The sequence below is a fragment of the Elgaria multicarinata genome, chromosome 11 (genome assembly GCF_023053635.1).
Source record: "Elgaria multicarinata webbii isolate HBS135686 ecotype San Diego chromosome 11, rElgMul1.1.pri, whole genome shotgun sequence".
NCBI lineage: Eukaryota > Metazoa > Chordata > Lepidosauria > Squamata > Anguidae > Elgaria > Elgaria multicarinata.
This window is the reverse complement of record NC_086181.1, coordinates 29,302,012-29,325,193: the sequence shown is the minus strand read 5'-3', so window position 1 is coordinate 29,325,193 and position 23,182 is coordinate 29,302,012. Positions and strand designations below refer to the sequence as shown.

Here is a 23,182-nt window from a genome sequence, read left to right as displayed (position 1 = left end):
AAGAGGCATGTGGTGATCACCACTTCCTGCCTTTCCAGACTATGGCAAATTAAGAGCTCGTGCATTGGAGTATTCACCAATGCCAAACGCTAAATTTGTACGGGTGGGTAGCTGGATGAGAGTGGGGGTTAAGGTACGAATTGTGCCTAATTTATTTTAGAGGCGAAAATATTTAATCTAGATCAGGGATGAGGAACTTCTGACCTTTTAAGATGTTGGATTCCAAGTCCCATCAGCTCCAGTCAGCATGGCCAGTGGTCAGGTATGATAGGAGTTGCAGTCCAACAACTTTCACCCCTAACATAATTGGGACAATTCACACTTTCAAAACCAAATTTAAGTCTAGATTCTAGTTTCTCCCTCTGTCTACCATAGAATGAAGAGGATTTTGGATGATGTCCAAGTGCACCTTTGTTTCTCTTTCATTGCTCTTTTTCTTCTCTCCCCAATTTCCCTCGTTCTTTTCAGTCGTGGCTGGAATCTCATGGCCGTAGCTTCGGGCATTTTGTAGACGGGAAGTGGCTGAAGCCAGATGGCAGGGAGACCTGGACCACCAAAAATCCCACTACAGGTAGAGAAAGATGAAAACAAAAAGACCGCATATAGTCTGCAGTTCTGTGAGATCGCCATGCACACTGTGAGTTTGACACAGAGCGTGCAAATCCGCATTCTCGAGAGCCTTGGATTTAATTTCTTTTAAAGCCAGCTTGTCGTCTTTATAATTGTGGAACTAGCTTGAAAACCTGTGAGCGATACATCTTCGTAGCGAAAGGAGGCCTACGTAGGTCATTGGATCATCAGGTAGAGATGTGAAGACCAGGGGGACAGCAGAACATTTCAGAAAAAAACCTCCCCACAAACACAATTTATGTATTTATTTATTTATTTATTATGTTTCTATACCGCCCAATCGCCGAAGCTCTCTGGGCGGTTCACAAAAATTAAAATCATAGTAACACAAAAGAATGAACTAAAGAAAGCCTTGCAGATCTACCAGATTTTTACCAGTAGATCTGTATCAACCTTCTTCCCACCCCTGGAATAGATGATGTCAAATAGCGGAACTGTTCCATATTTGATTGATTCTATATGATGTTTTTCGATTGCAAAATTTGGCTATTCTTTGAGTAGAGTTTGAGTTACTTAGGGCAGAAAGCAGGGATGCCCCCTGGTCTGTCTGGAGTTCTTCTGTGCATGTATGTTTGTTTCCGTTTTTAAAAGCCCAGTTCCTGTGATGCTCAGAGGTTAGGCTATTTGTGCAAGCTTTTTCTCAATACACTTGCGCATTTTGGTCTGGAATGGTTTGTTCGTTGCTTTGCTATTAGCTAGGCAGGAAAGGTTGGGATATGCGTGATATTACAGGGCTAACTCTTAGAAGTAAGTGGAGGCCGAGCGGGCCCTCTGGGTCAATATTGATATTCCCGAGACACAGTTTTTCTCAAGGGATCTTCTGGTTTTCAAACCCTTAACTCGAAATTGGGGTGGCTGTTTCTGCTTTCTCCAAAACAATGAGGACTAGAGCCCTTAAAAACAAAAACAACCCACCCACTCCCAGAAACTCAGGTTTTCCAGATACTGTTGCAGCAAGCAGATCCTTTAGAAGCTTCTGTATGCTTCATTCCATGCTGTGGTGGTTTCACAGATTTTGGGATCTGCTGTAAAACGAGCCTTGAAAGGAAAGGAAAATGAGCCCTCTTCCTTTCTCCCCCACCTCTCAGGGGAGCCGCTGGCCACCACCCTCCAGGGCAGTGGAGAAGATGTGGACGCAGCGGTCGAGGCTGCCACGAAAGCCTTTGGAATGTGGAGCCAACTCCCTGGCCACGTTCGAGCCCGGCACCTGTACAAGTACGTGGCGGTCATGAGAAGCCAATCTTGCTACCACATGAGAGTTTCTCCTAGAGCTGCGGTGTCTCAGAAGCTGTCGTCACGGTGACCTCGGGGCTGCACAGCACAGTCAGTTAAATACTTAGCACATGCCCATGAGCCTCATCGAGCCTACGGAGGTTCTACATCTGGCCCTGGAGCTTCCTTGGGTTCCTCTTGGAAGATAGTTCCACTTTTACCTCAGAAGATATAGTGTGGAGTTCCTGAATGTTGCTCCCCCTCACAATTGGGGCTTGAAAGATTCCCCCGTGGGACCACCTCACATAGTTTGGGGAGGTTTTAAATCTTCCCTGCCATTTGGTTTCCTAAATTTAACTCCCTTCCCCATGCACGGGAGCTAAGGAAAGCAGAGGTGGGGGAAGGAAACCTCCATTGGTGCCAAATCAGTTTTTTTTTTTAAATCTTGTGGTAGTGAATTCCATAGTTTAATTATGCACTGTGTGAAGAAGTACTTCCGTTTATCTGTCCTGAATCTCCTACCAGTCAGCTTCTTAACTCCCATTTGGGGTGGGGTGGGGGTGAATTTACAAAAATAAATAGCTGCGAGGGGGAGATTTGGATTGAGGCCCCCCTCAATCTGGATTGAGGCCCCCCTCAATCTGGATTGAGGCCCCACGTACTTACTTGTAAGTGAAAAGAAATAAAGGGAGGCAAAGCTGCACACTCTCTGTTCAGTGAATCATGTACATTGTAAATATGTGGGCATATTTTCCTTACAAAGAGCCTGATTTTTCATATTGGCATTGTGGACTCGGTTTAAGGACAATTCCTTCTCCACAAGGGATCTCTAGGAACTCAGGTTTCGAGTGGAGGGTTGAAGGGCTAAGGATACCCAACCGAATGCCCCTCAAAGGACATTTTCCAGGATTCTTTGAGGGAAGCTGTGACAATTAAATGGGTATAAAGCAGTACAGCGGGGCAGGCAACTGGGAGGGGGGGCTCTGGGAGCCATTTTTGCCCCCCACCTAGGGCTGCATTCCCACTGCCCCACAAAATTCCATTGGGCGCTGTTGGTGTTGGCAAAGGAAATCACCCATTTACTTCTATGCAGCGGTAAATAGCTTGAGAAAAAATAAATTTGACTATTTACAACTCAGGAGCAGTAAATGGATGATTTAGGGCCCAATCCTATGCACGTTTAGACAGGAAAAAGTCCTCCAACTCCCAGCATTCCCCAGCCAGCCATGTCGTGGGACTTTTTTCTTTCTAAACATGCATAGGATTGCACCTTTATTTCTTTTTTTGCGGCTGTCACCGCAAGTTCTCGTGGTGCGCTGGGGGCCACGTTCAACCTGCAGTCTGCGTTGCCCACCCCTGCAATGCAGTCTGGACCAGCCTGGCTGGGAGTTGTAGTCTCAACGCATCTGGAGCGCAGCAGTTTATGGGACAGCTGCTCTCGCTGTACTCAGAAGTGACTGCTTGCTGTCTAAGGTGCCACTTAGAACCATAGAATAGTAGAGTTGGAAGGGGCCTATAAGGCCATCGAGTCCAACCCCCAGCTCAATGCAGGAATCCACCCTAAAGCATCCCTGACAGATGGTTGTCCAGCTGCCTCTTGAAGGCCTCTAGTGTGGGAGAGACCACAACCCCCCTAGGTAACTGGTTCCATTGTCGTACTGCTCTAACAGTCAGGAAGTTTTTCCTGATGTCTAGCCGGAATCTGGCTTCCTGTAACTTGGGCCCATTATTCTATGTCCTGCACTCTGAGATGTTCGAGAAGAGATCCTGGCCCTCCTCTGTGTGATAACCTTTTAAGTATTTGAAGAGTGCTATCATGTCTCCCCTCAATCTTCTCTTCTCCAGGCTAAACATGCCCAGTTCTTTCAGTCTCTCCTCATAGGGCTTTGTTTCCAGACCCCTGATCATCCCAACTTCTTCTGTGTTGGGAGAACTGAGGGGGAAATATGCAGCCATTTTCGGGGCACTCTGGCTCTTTGTTCGGCCAGGCGATGATTTACCCAAGGCCGTCTCTCCCTCTTCCACCGCCCCCCTCCAGCATGGCCAGGACCCTCCAGAAACACCAGCGCCTTCTCAGCCTTCTGGAGAGCCTCGACAGCGGGAAGCTGATCCGGGAAGCCCGAGATGCAGACCTGCCTCTGGTCGTCCGGCATTTCTACCATCACGCTGGCTGGGCCCAGCTCATGGAGGTGGAGATGAAGGGTTGGAAGCCCCTCGGTGAGTTGCTGGGGCAGCAGTCATAGCGCGGGCCCCCACCGCCTTTCTGCCTAAAGCTGTGCTGCCATCTCCCCCTGGGTGTTGGGGCAAACGCTATCGCGACACCGGAGGACAGGGGTATTGTGGGGTCCCCACCCCATCCCTGTGAGAATTCCCCTCCTCTAAAGCCTTTCTCACTCCCATCAGGAACCACCTTCTCCCACATATGTTTGGTTTTCCTGCCGCCAGAACCTTTAATGCTCGGGCCCAATCCTTACTCAGTCCTATCTCTGCAAGGACACACAGGCTTTACTCTATAACCTTGTAACGCTCCCTTTATTACCTCCCTCTTCTGTAGCCAAGAGCAGAAAGTGTAGGATTTTATGAACACCGAAAGCTTTATTAATTACAATAAGTTGTTGAATAATAAACAAATAACTCTGAATGACTCTCTCGATGGTATGATCTGTTGTACCCAATAGCCTGTATCACACACTCAAACAGTCCTCTCACACTGTTTCCTGCCTGGTTCATTTTACCTGTGCATTAGGAGTCTCGTCCTTTTTTGGGGGGAGAAGCGCCAGTGACTCTGGCCAATGGTTGTTTCCCGGGGGCAGTGGGTGGGGTCCAGTCTCTGCTCCCACTGCTGCAGTCCCCTGCCACATGAGGTGAGAGTTGGAACCTTGCTTCCCACTAGGATATAAACCTTCCAGAAATTACCGTGGCTTTGTTTTGGGGTGTGGGGTTTTTTGCCGTTTATGTGGATTCACATCATGTCTTGGACCCTAAACTCATTCTGCTCACAGCTGGCGCCTAAGACAGGCCTCATTCAGGTCTTGATGCTTTTGGAATGGAGGAAACACTTGCTTCGTCTCCTGCATGCCCCAGCCCTAACCACAAGCCCTCGCTTGCTTTGTGGCAAACCCAGACCTCTTGGCTTCCTGCCCCTTTCTGTTTAATGCTCCAGAGCAGCCTTCCCCAACCCGGTGCCCTCCAGATGTGTTGGACTACAACTCCCAGCACCCAGTCGAGCACATCTGGAGGGTGCCAGGTTGGGGGACACTGCTCTCTGGAGCACAAACCTGATGCCCTCCAGATGTACAGCTCCCATAAGTCCCAGCCAGCGTGGCCTGTGGGTGGGGATTGCGGGCGCTGTAGTCCAATACATCTGGAGGGCGCCAGGTTGAAGAAGGCTGGCCTAAATCCTGGCACTCCTTGAATCTGAAGAATTTCTAATCAGACCTGAACTTCTCTTCCCAACAGGTGTGATTGCTGCTCTCGTCCCTCAAAGCTTTCCGTTACTGACCCTGACGTGGAAGGTGTGCCCAGCGCTGGCCATGGGTACGTATAACTAGGGGTGTGTGCCTCCGCTCATCCAAGCCAGTAACGTGAGAGCCAGGGTGGTGTAGTAGTTAGGGTGCTGAACTAAGCCCGGGGAGGCTCAGGTTCAAATCCCTATTCTGCCTCGCAGATCACTGGGTGGCTTTGGATCAGTGACACACTCTCTCTCAGCCTAAGGTTTTTGTGAGGATAAAATAAGTGAGGCAGGTGAGGAGGAGGAAGATCTTAAGTACCGCCTTGTGCTCCTTGGAAGAAAGGTGGGAGATGAATGCAGTAAATCACAAAAGCATACTTCCTTTTTTTATAATTTTTATTTAAATTTTAACATATAACAGACATCAAATTAATCTTACACATAAACACAAAATAATAATAAGCATACTTCAAAGTAGGGATGGGGAACCTCAGGCCCCTGGGCCGGATGCGGCCCCCAGGAGGTTCGCATCTCATCCCTGGCCTTATCTCTAATTAGAGATCATTGCAGGGTGATGGAGCAGGGGGAGGTATTTTCAGGGAGTCACTGCTGGGGAGGGAAGGGTTAGCCTTCCCCTCCCCAACTCTGTGACATGCCCCCCTAATCACCTCTCCCCTGCTGCACTGCCTCCCATGGAAGCTTTTTTAAAAGCCTGCATTGCAGTGTGGGAGAAGTAACTTCAGAGTGAGTGTGTATCTGACCATGTGTGTTTGTGTGTGAATGGATATGAAAGTAAGTGAATGGGGCTGAGGAATCACATTGAGGCTTCAGGCCAGCAGTGGGGTGGCCCCATACACTTTGGGGTGTGACTCCCAACATGCCTGCCCAGAACCAATTTAACCCTCAGACTGAAAAAAAAATTCCCTGCCTCTGTTTAAAAGGAACTAGCCCAGGAGGTATTTGCAGGGCTGTGTATATTTCGCCAGTGTGTATATTGTGTGTGTGTGTGTATGGATGGATGAAAGGATACATACATACATACGTACTAAAAGCCTCACAAAATTCTGCCATCTGGTACAAAATAAGAATCTTAAGAATTACCCTGTCAGGTTGGACCTAAGGTATAATTTATCAGGTTTATAGCTGAAGCCTTTCTCCCTTGCTCTTCAGCCAGAAAAGGCTCCCAAGGTGACTCATTAAGATAGTTCATAAGGCTTTGAGCCTGAGGGGAAGGGGCTATCTAAAAGGCACAACATAAAAGGAAAAAGGATTGGGAGGGAGGAGGTGCATCTAGGATAGCAACCTCACCTTCTACCTGGCGCCTGCCAGGTGTGCCTGACTACAGCTCCCATCATCCCCATCCAGCAGGCAGGGGGTGATGGGAGTTTCCATCCAAACTTGCGGGCTCCAGGTTGTGGAAGGCTGCTAAATAGCCGTGTGTTGTAGCAGAGGCGAGCGTGGGAATAGAGCTTCCAACTGATTTCTGCCCAATGCTCTTCTCTCCCCTCACCCCCGCCCCGGCCCCGCTTGCCTTGCCAAATAGGAAACACGGTGGTCTTAAAACCGGCCAGCTCTACCCGGCTTACAGCTCTCCTCCTGGCCGAGGCCTGTGCCCAGGCAGGGCTACCTCCCGGCGTCCTCAACGTCGTCACGGGCGATCAGGGGCTGGGTGAGGCCTTGGCTGCCCATCCAGGCGTTGACAAAGTGGCTTTCGCTGGCTCTGCTGAGGTAAATGCTTTTCTCCCTTCAGCGGGGTGGGAAGAGGCTCAGGACAGGCTGACTTTTGTCAGCCCTCATATTTGAGAGAGTGCCTCCTCCCTTACCTGGTCTTTGAGGTCAGCAGACGAGCGCTCCTGGTAGTTCACCCTGAACCTGTGGTCTATTTGGAGTCCACTCAGAGGAGAGCCTTTGGTCTACTGGCAACCTCTCTGTGGAACTCCCTGCCTCTTGATGTCAGGCAGGTACCGATGCTGTTCTGCTATCAGCGCCCGCTGAAGACATCTTAGTTTAAACAAGCCTTCTCTGATCACCAACCATGGTTTTATTCACATAATTGGATTCTAAATGTCTTCGTTCTCCATTTTGATTCTTTCTTTCCCTCTTCTTATTGCTCACCGCGTGGGAACCCCTTCAGATATAGAGCAGTAGATAAATCCTGTAAATAAATACATAATGAAGCTTGCACATGCTGACGGGCCTTGATGCCAGCGTGTGCTTTGCACAGCCCCAAGTGAGTGTCCAAACAGCCTCACCTTCCGGTCTTATATGGTGTGTGTGAGTGTGTCCCACAGTGTCAGTGCTAAGCGTGGGTTGTTACCGCTTCTCCGTGTGCATAGAAACACCAGGGCAGCCTTCCCTGACCTGGTGTCTTCCAGGTGTTTTGGACTTCAACCCCCATCAGCCCCAGCCATCCTGGCCAACAATTAGGAATCCTGGGAGTTGTAGTCTCAAACCTCCAGAGGACACAAGATCGGGGTTATCCAAGATCAGAGAGCATCCATTTTGTTTGGGTTCCTCTTCTGGCGGAGCTAATTGGGTGTTTCAGCCTTCTGGGCAGAGCTTCCTCTGTAGTGGGCAGCGTTTTTGCATTCATAGTGCCCCACTTTCTGAAAACACTGTGTGTGGGGAGTCGGGAGTTCAGCTTCCCAGTTGCAACTGGAACCAGTGGTTTCGGCCTAAAGATTTTTTTACCCAGCTCATGTGTTTGGGGAGGAGGAATGAAAGATATGTGCTCCTGCCTAAATCTGCCCCGTCCTGATGTGGTCAGAACAATGTCGTCCCCACAGGTGGGCCGCAGCCTGCGCCGTGCCACAGCCGGGACTGGCAAGAAGCTTTCCCTCCAGCTCGGAGGCAAGTCGCCCTTCATCGTCTTTGACTCAGCCGACCTGGATAGTGCTGTCGACGGGCTGGTGGATGCCATCTGGCTGAATCGAGGGCAGGTAGGCTTGACCAAGGCTGGGTAGGAGGATGGGACTGGGTAGGCTGAGGATTTATTGGTCAGAAAAGGGACAGGGGGAATGACATCTTTCCCACCCGCCTCTGCCCCTATGGCAAGGTTAGCAACTGGCAGCCTGTGGGCCGGGTGCAGCCCTCCCCCAATTTTATCTGATCCCTGGCCAGTCCTTCCAAGTCTTACTCACGATATAGTACAGAAGTGCACAACCCATGGGTCGCATATCACCCTTGGCTGCTCCCACTGTGTCCCGTGGAGCTGGAGGAATGTGCCCAGAGATTGGAGAGAAGGGGAGGGTTTCCCCTAGCAAGGGAAACCCTTCCCTTATCTTTGATCAGAGATAAAGGGATTTCCCTTGCTAGTGCTAGTACTGGCAAAGGGAAACCCCACCTGGCAAAGGCAAACCCTGTCCCTTATCTTTGATCAGAGATAAAGGGATTTCCCTTGCTAGCACTAGCACTGGTAAAGGGAAACCCCACCTGGCAAAGGGAAACCCCATCTTGTGGGCGGAGGGCTGTGTGTGTTTGGAGAGGGGATGGCATGTATGTAGGGAGAAGGGTGCGTTTGTGTAAGAGTGTGCACTGTGTATGCACACAACGTGCCGCCTCTTGGCCTGCCATTCGGCACTGGATACAACCCTTGGGGGGCCGAAAAGACCTGATGTAATAGAAAGCTAGATCAGTTTTATTCATGCGGAAGAGTGAAATTGTTTTCAAAAGTTTTAAAGGGGGGGGGGGAGGGAGGGATTCCACGCTTCCCAGGTGAGACATAAAGAAGGGTAGCATGAATGCCCCAGGGAGGTCTGAGTCCATCTGCTCTCCATAACTGTCAAGCCCTTTAATGGCAGAGAGCGCCAGCTTCATTAGAGATTCTGACTGCTTGTAAGGGGGTCAGTTTGCATGCGGGGCAGAAGTCTACTTCCGGTTTAGGGCTGCGATGTCATCTTAAAAAATTGCAAGAGCTAAATATTGGAAAGCTTGTAAAGGGCTTTATACCGAAAACTGGTACCAAAAAGTGTGGCAGGTTGCTCTCCTAGAGAAATTGACACAAAAGTTAAGAATAGCACAAGGGCAATTAAATGAAGACAAGTTTGAAGGAATATGGAAGAAATTCACTGTATTTGTAAATATAGCAGAACATGGGAGAATGCCCCAATCGGCATATACAGGGCTATAGAGAATATAGATCTAAGGGAATGAGGCTCCCTTCCCAACATGTGTGAAAGGAAACTTGGGCTGTAAACGGGAGCTCTAGGGATTAAGGATCGTGAGTAATAAAATAAGGTGCATTAAGCAAGTCAATGATTAATCAATACTAAAACCACACAGAAACTGGAATTGAAGGTAAATGAATGACTTATTATTTGACTTATGTAACCAGAACTAAAGAGAAATAATTTAAAAAAAAATACTCACTTGTATCTTCCAGTTGATTTTCATCTATTAATCCACTGATTTTACATTTGCAAGAAACACATTCCCATATAATACGTTGCTCTGCTCTTTATACTCCAGCCACCTTCCAAAATTTCTTGGAGCTATTTTAGTCCCCCTACAGTTCCAATTTGTTTCCGTAAAGTTATCTGCTGCCTGATGCACGTGCTTATGTGACTCTTAGGGTTTCTGTATATGCCTTGGCAGCCTCCAGAAGCTGAGCAAAAACTATTTTAGAGCCAGCATTTAGCTGCCACAATGACACTTTTAGTCCGATGACCTCTTTGATTTTTCTGGTAATCATACCGCTCTTGGGTTCGTAACTTTTAATTTCCAGGCGTCTGTTTTCTATTCTGTGGGAGCTTGTATTTCTGAAATGGTCTTTTATTTCTCAGAAACTTTGTAAACCTTTGGCTGAAAGCAATTAAAACTTACTGGGCTGGACATTGATTTTTATAGGAATTTAAAGCCTTCTACAACCCAGCATCCTCCAGATGTGTTGGACGGCAACTGCAGCTGCAATTGGACTGAATGGCCAGTGGCAACTCCCAAATGGCCATGCTTGATGGGAATTCTGGGAGTTGCAGTTCAACACCTCTGAAGGGCGCTAGATTGGAGAAGGATGATGTACACAATTGCTAGACAAGGCAAGTGTTGTCTTAGGAGAGAGAGAAGGTACCATCTCTCAAGATGATGCTTTCTGTATGTTTGTAGCATAACCTGGTTAACTGGGACACCTTTTTAGTCACTTAAGTTCACAATCCTATTGATTGCGCCCTCGATGATCTGAAGCCCCCGGACTCGAAGGTTTCTAATCACCCAAAGCAGGGCAGGAGGAGCCATGGCAGCAATCTTCGCCTTCCTGTTCTCCTGCCCGGCATTTTTTGCTCGACGGACTTTTTAGTCGTGGCACCACAGAGGGGAAGGAAGGAGGCCGGGAGAGGTCTCAGGATAGCTCATATCCTGGCTGTTCCAGTCTCCTCCCCGCCCACTGAAACACCCCCTTTCCCCCTTTCTCCAAGGTTGATTTCTGACCTCAGAGGACAGGCGGTTTGTGTTCTTTCTTCACCAGCTGGCAGGGGAGTGGGGACAGATCTCTGACTCCCCCTTTCGAGGTCAGAGCATTCTCTCCGACCTCCGCGTGGGGAATCCCCAATATCCTCTAGCCCCTCTGACATTGTCTAGGGGCCATAGGAGTGCTCCCTAAAAGATTTTTCATTCGTGAATCAAACGGATGGATAGATTTAAATGCTGCGCCCTGACTAGCCATTACATTTGTTTGTTTATTTGAAGCATTTTTACCCTGCTGTTTAGCAAAAAAAAAAAAAGTTCCCAGGGCAGATGACAAACACCAACAGTAACACCAACCCTGCGGTCAGGCTTACAGTCCAAATGTCTTGACACACAAGGAAAAACAGGATGAAGAGGGAGGAGGAAGAAAAACGCACACTCAGGCAGCATTTCTTAAAGTGACAGTTTTTGTGATTTGTACTGGCTGGGATGGAAACTGCTCAGGTAGCCTGTTGGATCGGCTGCTGTTAGGCGACAGTTGAGGGAGGGCTGATGGAGTCACTCCACTTCCCTTCTCTCCCTCTGCTCTGCAGCTGTGGGTCCTGACACCCAGATTGCTATCTGGAGAACAGGTGACCCACCCCCACCCCGGGAAACTGGGCTGTTCCTTCCCATCAGGGTGAACAGTAAACACGTGTGTGTTGTTTTCCCTTCTGTGCCCAGGTCCACAACGCTGGGTCTCAGCTGCTCCTGCAGGAATCCGTTGCCAAAGACTTCATTCAGCGCCTGAAGCGGCGCATGGGGCAGCTCCGCGTGGGAGACTCCCTGGACAAGGCTGTGGACTTGGGTGCCTTGGCCGACGCGAAGCAGCGCGACGTCATTGAGAGCCTCGTGGAGGAAGCGCGGGCTGAAGGCGCCGAGGTGAGGAGGGGTGGTATGCCGGGACTCCAGGGCAGGGCTGCAGACCTTCAGGCTTGGGGGAGGGGGTGTCCCATGACACCCACCCACCCACCCACCCACAAGTGCTCATTTGGTGGTGTCTTGGCTTCTGTACATTTTTCAGGGGAGGCTGGTGGCTTCGATGTCAGTGTGGCAGTGAACCCGCTCTGGGTTTCCATCAGGACTCTAAAGGAGCTCTCCGAGGTGCAAAGTTCTCACTGGTTCACACCGAAATCTGGAGCGGATTCACCACCCCAGTGACGTGGGAGCTATCCACTGTTGGGGGAATTAGTAGTGTTGGAACAAATTCCTCCTTGCAGTTCGCAAATAAACAAAAGCGTGAGCGTTGAATCCTCAATGCTTTTATTCAGAGAAGTCTTCCAAAACAAAACGACCAGGCTGGTAGCTTCAACTAATAACAAAGTAATTGTCTTACCCTAAATCACAGTAAGCATAACAGCTTTATGGTTCTCCTTGACAAATGTTCCCTTCACATCAAAGCAACATACTTTCTTCTCTGGCAGCGGCAGCAGCCTACGCCTCACCCCCAAACACTGCTGTGAAAGAGCGAGCCTTTTACTTACTTCACTCAATCACCAACAGGTCTTCTGAGCTTGCAAGTCTCTGCCAATAATCTGCTAATAATTACTGTTAAGGTTAACACGAAAACCTGACATCCACCTCCACTTGTTCCGGGATCACCAATAAGGCCTCCTCAGAAGATCTCAGGTGTATAGCCCCTTGCATAGATACTTTAGACTTCTGACTGGTTCTGACTAAAATTTGGAGCAGATTCACCACCCCACTCATCTTTATTTATTTATTAAAACATTTGTATCCCACCCTATATCATTGAGATATTGGAGCCGCCAGCCTCTTACTGGAATTTTACCTCCAATTCTAAAAGGCCTCTCCTGAGGCTGAGTTCCTGTCAGGAAGAGCTTTAAGCTAAAATATGCAGGTATTTTGGCCCCGCCTACCACCAGAACGCAGCCCCCTCTTGAGAGCGTCCCTGAAATGAAATTTGGCCCTCAGGCCAAAAGAGGTTCAACACTTCTGCTCCAGGGCTTTCTAGAGAGGGCCGAGACGGTCTGTGAAGAAGAAATCCGTCTCTGGACGTAAACCTGCACTGGGATTCGATGCCTCATTGCCTGCAAGATCTTCCCAAAGAATCTTATTTCCTATTGAAACGGATGGGCTACTTTTCCGACCCAAAAGGCCCCCTCAGAGTGGCAGACAAGAACCAACTTTTTTTTTAAAAAAAAGACAAGCTAGCAACTAAGTTGAAAGCCAAATAAAATGATTATTCGAACGACAATTGAACAATGCAGGATGGAGCAGCCTAAAAACAAAAGCTGCCACTCAAGACAATAACAGGGCTGGCCCTACCATTAGGTACAGAGAAGCCCTTGAAAAATCTTCGGAAACCTGGTGAGGGTAATTGTGGTGATTCTGTGGTGCGCAGCCAGCGCACGCAGGGTAGGAAAATAAGCCAGGGTGACTTATTTTCCTTTCCCAATTGTGCAAACCCAGTCCAGATGTGGCTTTAGAAATGGGGGGCCAGCAACCTGTGTCCCTCCAGATGTTTTGGCCTTTAATTCCCATGACCCCTCACCATTACCTATGCTGGCTAGGGCTGATGGCAGTTGTAGGCCCAAACATCTGGAGAGCCACACATTGCTCACCCCTGCTTTAGAAAATGCGGTTTGGGAACCAGGACTTTGAAGTTTTCTGGAAAGAAGTGCTCTGACAAGAGGATGCTGAGAACCCTGCATTCCTTGCGTGGGAAGAGAAGCTTTTGTGAAATGCTGTCGTTGACAGTTTTTTCCCTTGGCATATATCTTCAGAGTGCCTTTGGCATGACCTGTTTGTGTGGTTTTATTTTATATTTAAATGCCCTGGTTTAAAACATATTTAGAAATATGTTTGTTCGTTTGTTTGTTTTTCAACTGTGTTATTGTCATTAGCTGCCTTGGTACAGATGGAAAGATGGGATATAAATATTTTTCTTCTCTTTTCCCTTTTAGATTTTCCAGGCCTGGGCCTCCCTCCCATCAAGTGGGCTGTTCTACCCTCCAACCTTAATCACCGGCGTGTACACTACCTCCCGTTGCGTCAGGGAAGAGGTAGGGAGGATGCAGGGATCAGCCCAGGCACCTGATTTAAGTATTTGGGCTTAGTGCTGGCAATGAACTACCTCTGAGCATGTGCAGAGGGCTGCTTTCCCCGCCACTGAATAGCAACAGCCTGCCCACACAGTCTGCCAAGGAAGGTGGTATGGCTTTCAGATTGGTGCAAGTCCCCTCCTCTTTCTCTTTAGAGGTTCAGCAACGATGTGGGGGAGCATAATAGTTTATCCATATCAGTCCCGTCTGCTGAGCCTGTCTAGGAAAGAAATCTGCACCTGGACAGATTGGAAGGAAGCCCTCTTGTACCACATAAACTCCCCTTTGAGATATCAAAGCAAGCTGTCTAGTGTCAGGATTTACCAGGTCCAACCAAATAATATTTATTTATTTACTTCCTACATTACCCAGTAGCCAAAACTCTCTGGGCAGTTCTCAGCAATTTGTAAGATAAAATACATCATAAACGTGTAAATACACAAAATTTAAAAACCATTTAAACAGCGAAAAACAATAAATAGAATACTGGACCTGTTCAGGCAGCTGTGCCATTAAATGTCTGGGAGTAGAGGGCATTCTTAACCTGGCACTGAAAAGATGACAGTGTTGGCACTAGGCAGGCCCCTGAGGGGAGAGCATTCCACAATTGGGGGGCCTATACTGAAAAGGGCCTAATTGTCACAATGTAGTGAGCGAGATTTGGATTTCTCCAGAATTTTTCATTGGATTGGATGTTAAGCAAGAGGTGGGCGGGGGAGGGGGAAAATTGAGCTGATGTTGAAACCACAAAGTCTGCATTTTTGGTTGCAGTCCTTCGGTGGAGTGTAGAAGGACAAAGCAGATTTGGGGTATACTACAGCCTTCCCCAACCTAGTGCCCCCTTCCATGCCGTAGCCTTTCTGTTTTTGAGCCTATAGAATACACTGCCCTCATGTTTCCAATGTTTTTTCGCTAGAGGCCCAGAAACTTGCTTGAACCTTTTTATTTTAAAATAAAATTGCCTTTCTCGGGATACCATTGTTTGTTGCTAGAATCCAGGTTTGGCTTCTTGGAGGAAAACCAGACGTATTTCTAGAAATCCTCTCTCGGTCGGCCTCGTGATTCAGAATGTGTGTAATGTATTCTGTTCCAGTTCTTCGGACCTGTTCTGGTATCACTGACTTTCCGGACTGCCAAGGAGGCAGTGGCTTTGGGGAACAGCACTCCCTACGGAGCGGTCGCCAGCGTGTGGACAGAGACCCTCCCGCTTGCTCTGGAAGTTGCCCACAGGTAGTTCTTTCATTCCATTTTGCACCTCTCACGGCCTGCTGCATATGTATGGAAGTTCGCGAATCACTCCAGAGACACAGGCCTCATCTACACCAAGCAGGATATTGCACCATGAAAGTGGTATATAAAAGGCAGGAGCCACACCAAGCAGGATATAGTGGTATGAAAGCAGTATATGGTATATGTCAATGGGCCCCAACAGTTGTCAGTGCAATACCACTATAAAGCAGTAATGTGGCTCCTGCCTTTTATATGCCACTTTCATACCGCTTTCATAGTGTAATATCCTGCTCGGTGTAGATGAGGCCACACTCTCAGATAGCTGCAATTATTATTATTATTATTATTATTATTATTTATTTATTTATTTATTTATTTATATAGCACCATCAATGTACATAAAAAGGTTTACTGTGACTTTTGCCTTGTCACTGGGACATCAGAATCTGACAGACTGTACTACTTCAAATTTCAGGTGGAGGGATGCCATTTTGGAATGCTTTCTCCTGTGTTGTTATGTTTTTAAAAAACACAACTTTCTGCAAGTAAAAACCAAACTAGCACATCTGGAAGAAAGGTTCTAGTCCATCCTATTCCCTGCTGTACTAGTTGCTGTTTTCGTTTTACTTGAAGGACATGTCTTATTTTATATTATGTTTTTTATGGTGTTTGTATTATTATTTGTGATTATGGTTTATACTGATTTTTGGTTCCCCCCCTCTTTTAATTATGGATTTTTGTATTTGTGTGTGTAAAGGAGCAATCCTGTACATGTTTAAATAGGGGGGGGGGGAAATCCTACATTTCCCAGCATACCCCAACCAGCATACCTGGTTGGAGGAATGCTGGGAATTTTATTCTGTCCTTTGTGCATGGGATTTCTCTGTAAGTTTCATTGAGACTGCTTTTTGCAGTGTGAAATCATACATAAACTAAACTATCATTAATAATAATTATATACATCTTTTCTCTCTCTCTCTCTCTCTCTCACACACACACACTGTAGTCTGAGGTGGTACAATCCAGTCTGGTCATCTCATTTTTATCTCATTCTTCTATATGCGTACAGCCAGACCTCACACCTTCCACATGGAACATATGGGCCATTTTTCCAAAATGGCCCCAGAACACGAGTGTGAGTGTTGTCCAAGAGCCTGCAGAGTATGCTGGGAGTTGTAGCATAACACACCTGGAAAGCACCAACCCAAGACATTTTGCTGCCAGAGATGAAGAACAAGATGGCGCCCCTCCCATTCCATGTACAAAAGCCTTTCTTCAAGACTGAACATCTTTCTTCCACACCAGCAGTGGGACACTACACCTGAAAGTAGCAGATTAGCTTGGGGCATAGGGAAGGCCATGTGGCACACACTTCTCTCCTCCAACATCTTGCTGCCACCGCTCAGCATTTGCCGCCTGAGGCAACCGCCTCACTTTGACTAATGGTAGGGCCGGCCTCGCACCAGGTTGGGGAAGACTGCTGTAGAGCTTGGACACTGCTGTGCAGGACAAAGTGTCTCTCCCATCATCCTTCCCAGTGTGGCCTCAAAACCTTCATATCAGGGGTTGTTCAAATTCTGCTTGCTGCACAGGGTACTCGGTGTCACAAAGAACAAAACCGTCTATCCGCTTGAATGATGGTGCTGCGGATATGCCCTGTCTGACCTCTCCCCGCACTTCTGGTCTTCTCAGTTTGCAGGTTGGAACTGTCTGGGTCAACGGCCACAACATGTTAGACGCTGCCTCTGCCTTCGGGGGATACAAGGAAAGCGGCTATGGTCGGGATGGAGGCAAAGAGGTTAGCAGGGAGCAGGCTGATAGGCCGGTGGTCTCATCCTGTCTGGCCAAGAGGGAGAGAGAAACACCAAGTTACGTAGAGCTGTTGGTTTGATTTTTGCGCTCTTTTCCCCCCAGGGCCTTTATGAGTACGTGAGACCAAATTGGGAGATCCGCCCACACCCCAGTATTGTCGACCTGAACTACAAAACCTTTGCTACCTCACAGGGAACTGAGTTCCCTCCGGTTCTTGCAGAAAGTAGGGTCCCACGCTCCGTAGTGTCTGACCCAGAAGGAAGCATCCCAAGGTAAGAGCACGTTTGATGTACCTGATCACCCCTCCCACCCCAAAACCACAGTATAATACTTGGAGGATTTTTAAAAAGGAGAAACAGCTTTTATGAAGCTGTGCAAAACTACCTCAGGGTTCTTTCCCATAATTCCTTGCAAAGTCCTGTCCATCTTCTGTCCTGTGCTTACTGTTAGCACAACTACCAGAACAGGTGGCTTCCCAGAGCAGCCTTCCCCAACCGGTGCCTCTAGAAGCGCTGAACTACAGCTTCCATAATCCCATGCCTTTTGGGGTTGATGGTAGTTATAGTCCAACACAACTGGAGGACACCAGATCGGAAAAGCTGACCTAGACCAATGAATTGAGAAGAATGCTCTTTTCTGTGGATAATTTTTGTAACCAACTGTTAAGGAATACCCATGGGGTGCATTCTAGGGCTGAACCAGAAATTCACAGGGATAGGATTTCGTGCCTTTTCTATAAGTGTGAAGCTTTCTCTGAAAAGTTGCACCCCTTGAGAGGGTAGGGAAGGAGATGAAAAAGAAAGGTATGATTAATCTTTGCAAACCATGCAGAGAGCTTTGGCTATGGGGTGGTATATAAATGTAAGAAAGGAGAAGGAGTGCCTGGCTGAAGGTTGCTCAATAAGCTTGATAGTTGAACTCGAGTCTCCCAGTCTAAGCGAAACACGTTGGCCTCTAGACCACACTGGCCCGCGTATGCACAGCAATGACAGAATGCCGTTCAGCACTGCCAGGAAGCATTTCCTTCCTCGCTGAGTAACTGTGATGAACAAGCCATCTTCCTCTGGGTTCAGGGGGAGGAAAACCCTCCTAGTTGGGCCGTGGGGTTTTTGGGCGGAAGGGAACACCTGTCCCATTCAGACGATACGCTAAACCATGGTTAGGCCGCTAACCCTTTTGCAGCAAATGGTTAATGAGTGTGTTTAAATCGTGGTTATGTAGCCACCATGGTCAGGAATGGTTCACACAACACACTGAGCCATAATATTTAGCTCAAAATGCTTAACCGTGGCTTAGCGTGTTGTTTGAACAGGGGCACTAGCTTCTGTACTTTTTTTTTTTTAATGTTACTACCAGCTTGAAGAACTGTGGGTCATCTCCACACTTTTCACACGACATCCCTGTTTGAAACCTGTTGTGGTCTCACGATGCGGGCTGGGCATCTCAGCAACCTTGCAAAACTCCAATTGCCAGAGTTCTTTTTAGGGAGCCCGTTGGAAACCGTCTTAAATACTACAGTGCGCTAAGTGAGCCCAGGCTCCCCCAGTTTGCTACCCTCCAGATGTGTTGGAGAGCAACTTCCCAGCACATCTGGATGGCACCAAATTGGGGGAGGCCGAGCTAGAGGCAAAGAATACACGTGTTTCTCCTCCCCATGTGGCTGGCAGCGTGGACCGAACCTACAAGCTCTACTACGGCGGTGCCCAGAAGAGGCCAGATTCCATGAGTTCCCGTGCCGTCCTTGACCACGCCGGCAAAATCGTGGCGCACGTGGCAGACGGGAGCATCAAAGACATCCGGAATGCCGTGGAAGCCGCTCACAAGGCAGCTGCCGGGTGAGTCCGGACCGGCAGAGGTGGCGCTGGTTTCAAAGGAGGGGCTGTAGCTCAGTGTGATGGAGCACCTGCTTTGCATACAGAAGGTCCCAGGTTCGATCTCTGCCTTCTCCAGGTAAGGCAAGGAGAGAATCCTGCCTGAAAACCTGGAGCATTGCTGCCAGTCAGTGTCGACGATACTGGGCTGGATGGACCCATGGTCTGACTCAGCATAAAGCAGCTTCCTGTGTTCCTCTGGGATGGGCAGGGGAGATCCAATACTTCATAGTATTAACACTGCATAGTTAACAAGCTCCCCTGGTTGTGTTCAGACAACAGAATAAACCGTGGTTCAACAAACAACCCATGGTTCAAAACAACCCACACTCAACCACTGGGTGTGGGTTAGCATGTTGTGTGAACAGCCCCTAAATATAGCCTTTTTGCTACATGTAGCAAGTATTTACTTTGTACATGCCCACACATATACACACCAGTATACCTGCCAGTGTGCATGCCTTGCAGTCTTCCTTTAACCCATGGTGCACAACGTTTTGGCCCCAAGGGCTGCATGCGATACTGACTTCAGGTGGTTCTCTGTATGAGAAGCAGGAGCCTTTTCTCCATCCGCTCCTCTTAACACAGATCACACTTTCCTTGCTAGGAGCAGTGGAACGGAGCAACCTCCGCCGTGATTGCTGGGTAAGGGTGAAGTGACGGCTAGCCCCGTGGGAGGCTGCAGTTAAGTGTCACATTTTAGTTCTTTAATGGTTGAAAATTGTTCATATATTCAGCCACTTGATTTACTGACACATGGGCTGCATTTGGACGATAGTCAACTCCACGGTTGATTATCGAGGGGGTACTCCACACACGGCATGATTATAATCAAGCGTAGTGCGGATTTAAGGCCACCGCCGGGGTGACTGTTAGTCAACAGTGTGTTTGATTGATACACTCTCTCTCCACCCTCAGTCCTCTGCCTGCTGGTCTCCTATCGATCACTGCAAGTTCTGCATTCTGGACTAGAACGGCAGCTGCTGCTTTGGTTGCTCTCGCCAGGGGACTCTGCATTCGCCAAAATAACCATGTGCGGCGAAATAGTCAACGCTGCCCGACACACGACACGATGACCAACAGTTGTTCAAATAATCAACTCTGCACAGCGTTGGTTGGTTGTGTTGGTTATTTCAGCCGAATAACCAACTGGGGTGTGAAAAAGCCCTAACAGACGACTCAATAACCCACTGTTGACTATTTAACCCACAGTTGGTTATTGTGTCATCCGAACGCAGCAGCCATGGACTTCCTAGCTTTGTTTCTTCAGGAAGGCAGGAGCCAGGAGCCAAAGAACTACTCCATTATTTACTAATACAAGGTTTGCTATTCCTAGGAAAAATTCCGTCATCCCACCGGGTGCGTTGGAAAGTAGAGCTTTGGGTCCTGGCTCTTGATCTATACTTCATGTTCCATTTGTTTTCCCCAGAAAAAAGTTGGCCGGTTGAGGCTTGAAAGGAAGCTTAATCCCTGATGAATAATGGTTGTGCTTGAATCAAAAAAGATGAATTTAGAGGCAAATGTTAGAAATGTTTCATTTCTAAAACAGCCTCCCAGGATCTGGCATTGTAGTTCAATACATCTCGAGGGTGCCAAGAAAGACTGTTCTAGATGGTGTTCAAACTAGGAAGCCATGTAATGATCATATTCCTACTCCCAGGCATATTTATTATCCGTTAGGTTTTATCTGTCATTACTTGGACTCCTCTCCTACAGGCTTGTTTTATGCCAGTGATTTACAGCCCTCACTTCCACATCTCCGGTTGCTTATCTTTCTGGTGTTGTTGTTTGCTGTCTTCCTTGGATGACGTTTTCAACCCCCCTTTTTCTTTCCTCTTTTTGATTCTTTAACTCTTGACGGCGCTGCTATTTCTCTTGTGCGAATCTGGGTATGGCTTTTTGACGCTTCTGCATCTTGTTTTTGTTGGTTGTTGCAGATTCAGGCCATTTCAAAACCGTGACGTTATCAGTGTATTAATATTTCTAAAAGGCATTCTTTTTCTCTTTGAAGATACTGCTAAAGCTCAGGTTTGACTCTTTTTTAATCCAGGCTTGCGGACTGTACTGCTTTTCAACCCATCTAAATCTGCTGGTATCTATTCCTTATTCTGCAGTTTGTCTTGCCTGCAACTATTTCTGTCCTTCTCCATCTCCTTTAATTTCCACTACCTTCCCTTATGTCAGCCTTCCTTAACCTGGGGCGCTCCAGATGTGTTGGACTACAACTCCCAGAATGCCCCAGCCAGCTCTGCTGGCTGGGGCATTCTGGGAGATGCAGTCCAACACATCTGGAGCACCCCAGGTTGAGGAAGGCTGCCTTACGTCATTGCATTACTTTATTTATTTATTTATTTATTTATTGCATTTCTATACCGCCCAATAGCCGAAGCTCTCTGGGCGGTTCACAAAAATTAAGATGCTTGTGCTATGCTCCTCCTGATTATCTTCCCTCTTTTAATTTTTCTTCGTGCTCCTCCTTCAGCTCTGGTATTCTAGTACCAATTTATTTTTTTGTTAGAGCCACAGTTACATCAGTTGCCTTGCACCTCTTCCGTTTTCACAGTGTTGGAACCAGACTAACTTAATAGCAATTACACAGGAAGCTGCCTGTATATACCGAGCCTGGGCATTGGACTAGTTAGCTCAGCATTGTTGACACTGGGTTCACACAACACGCTAACCCACACTCAGTGGTTGATTGTGGCTTGCTGTTTGAACCATGGGTTAGGGTGTTGTCTGAACCCAGGACATTTTCCGTAGGGTTGTTAGCGATGCAGGGTGGCTTGTTTTTCTCAAACAAGCCGTCTTGAGAATCCACAGTTTGTTGTTGGGTTGTTAACAAGCCACCCTGGTTGTGTTCAGACAACCCACCCTGCAGAAAACATGCTGCTTTCAAACAACATGATAAACAATGGTTCAGCAGACAATACACTCTTCAACAACAATCCACACTCAGCCACTGAGTGTGAGTGAGCGTGTTGTGTGAACAGTCCCATAACTAGTTATGGCTCTCAATGGTTTCAGATATGATTCTTTCCTTGCCCTACCTGGAGATGCCAGGGATTGAACCTGGGACCTTCAGTATGCAAAGTCTAACTTGTGTTCCTATATTATGATTGTTGCTGTTATGTGTCTTAAGGTTTTAGGTGATTTAGAATTCTAATTTCTTCTCAGCTGTCAAACCAGAGTGTTACACTGTGGCGAGGTTTCAGAGGCCTCGCTCCCACTATTGCTCCGTAAAAGCACTACTCTATCCTGGTTTGGGCCTACTTCCCTGGCAACTGTGCATCTATAGGATGCTAAGCTAAAGGCCAAGTTAGAGGTGATAGCAGCAGTTTCAAGTGACAGAATCAGTAGGTTGTAGCATACCTTGCAGGATCACCTCCTGGGGACAAACCATCATGGTTGAGAACAGAATATTGGACTAGATCCCCACACTGGGGGCCTTCCAGATGTTTGGGAGTACAACTCCCAGCATTGCTGACCATGATGGCTGGGGCTGATGGGAGTTGTAGTGCAAAACAGCTGTGGGAGGCATCAGGTTGGGGAAGGCTTGGCTAGTTGGGCTTCACTTGGATTAAACCAGGTCTTTGCGACTCCCCTCTCATTTCATAGGAGATTAACCACTTAAAAACAAACCAAGGAAAAGAAACGCATGATTAAAAGCACATCAGCGTTAAGAGCTGCAGTATTATTGCTTGTGCTTAAAACTGTTACTGCCGCCATGAATTAAAATTACGTTTTATCCCCCCAAAAGTGTGTGTGGTGGGGTGGAGTATTGCATTTGCTGAGGAATTAGACTTTGACCAATCTCCTATGATAGCTAATTCCCTGGTGGGATAGTTGTCACAGCCTTGCTGGCTGGGGATGGTGGGAGTTGTGGTCCAAGGCACTTCGAGGGTACCAGGTTTGAGAATACTGTCATACCTGAAATGCCAGCATGTCCCAGCCAGGATCGCCCCTCAACTGGGGTAGACCCTCCCTGCCAACACATGCAGGACTCGTCCGAAATCCAATAAGTCTTCTAAAAGGTTATCAAATCTCAGTGGCAGGAAAGATTTGTGAAAACTTTCTAGGACCCAACTGTTCCAACAGGGAGGAATTTTTTTATTTTTTTATGTACAAACATACCATTCGTCAGTAAGGCGTGCCTTTCTTTAATCTCATTTGGGACTCCCTGAATGCTTCCAAAGCGGAGAATTGGAGATTTCACATTTGAGCAGTGACCACACAAGCCAAATCATTGGTCATGTGTCTCTGGCCACGAGGGAGCGTCAACAGGTCGTTTGCAAGCGAGATCAGCTTATTAATAACCAAGATGCCCTGTATCGTTGACACGAGCTTCATTCCCCTCCATCTGCCACCTGACCTTTCCCCTCCCTCTGAACTCTGTGCTTCTTCCTGCAAGTTCATTCTTGAGGGACTTGTCCTCTTCCCAAACGTATTAGAATAGGGGATTGTAAGAGGCTTACAGA

General features: G+C 47.7%; 1 protein-coding gene across 1 annotated transcript in view; it reads left to right on the top strand.

The window, feature by feature from the left end:
• Window positions 1–23,182, top strand: part of ALDH16A1 (aldehyde dehydrogenase 16 family member A1) — a 48,962-nt gene that overhangs the window by 8,720 nt on the left and 17,060 nt on the right. The window contains exons 3-14 of the mRNA XM_063138495.1: window positions 469–571; window positions 1,719–1,845; window positions 3,881–4,059; window positions 5,302–5,379; window positions 6,837–7,021; window positions 8,080–8,232; window positions 11,414–11,611; window positions 13,657–13,755; window positions 14,888–15,024; window positions 16,717–16,822; window positions 16,939–17,108; window positions 18,504–18,671. Of these exons, the coding sequence (XP_062994565.1) occupies window positions 469–571; window positions 1,719–1,845; window positions 3,881–4,059; window positions 5,302–5,379; window positions 6,837–7,021; window positions 8,080–8,232; window positions 11,414–11,611; window positions 13,657–13,755; window positions 14,888–15,024; window positions 16,717–16,822; window positions 16,939–17,108; window positions 18,504–18,671 (1,703 nt within the window). The remainder of the gene's footprint in view (window positions 1–468; window positions 572–1,718; window positions 1,846–3,880; window positions 4,060–5,301; window positions 5,380–6,836; window positions 7,022–8,079; window positions 8,233–11,413; window positions 11,612–13,656; window positions 13,756–14,887; window positions 15,025–16,716; window positions 16,823–16,938; window positions 17,109–18,503; window positions 18,672–23,182) is intronic.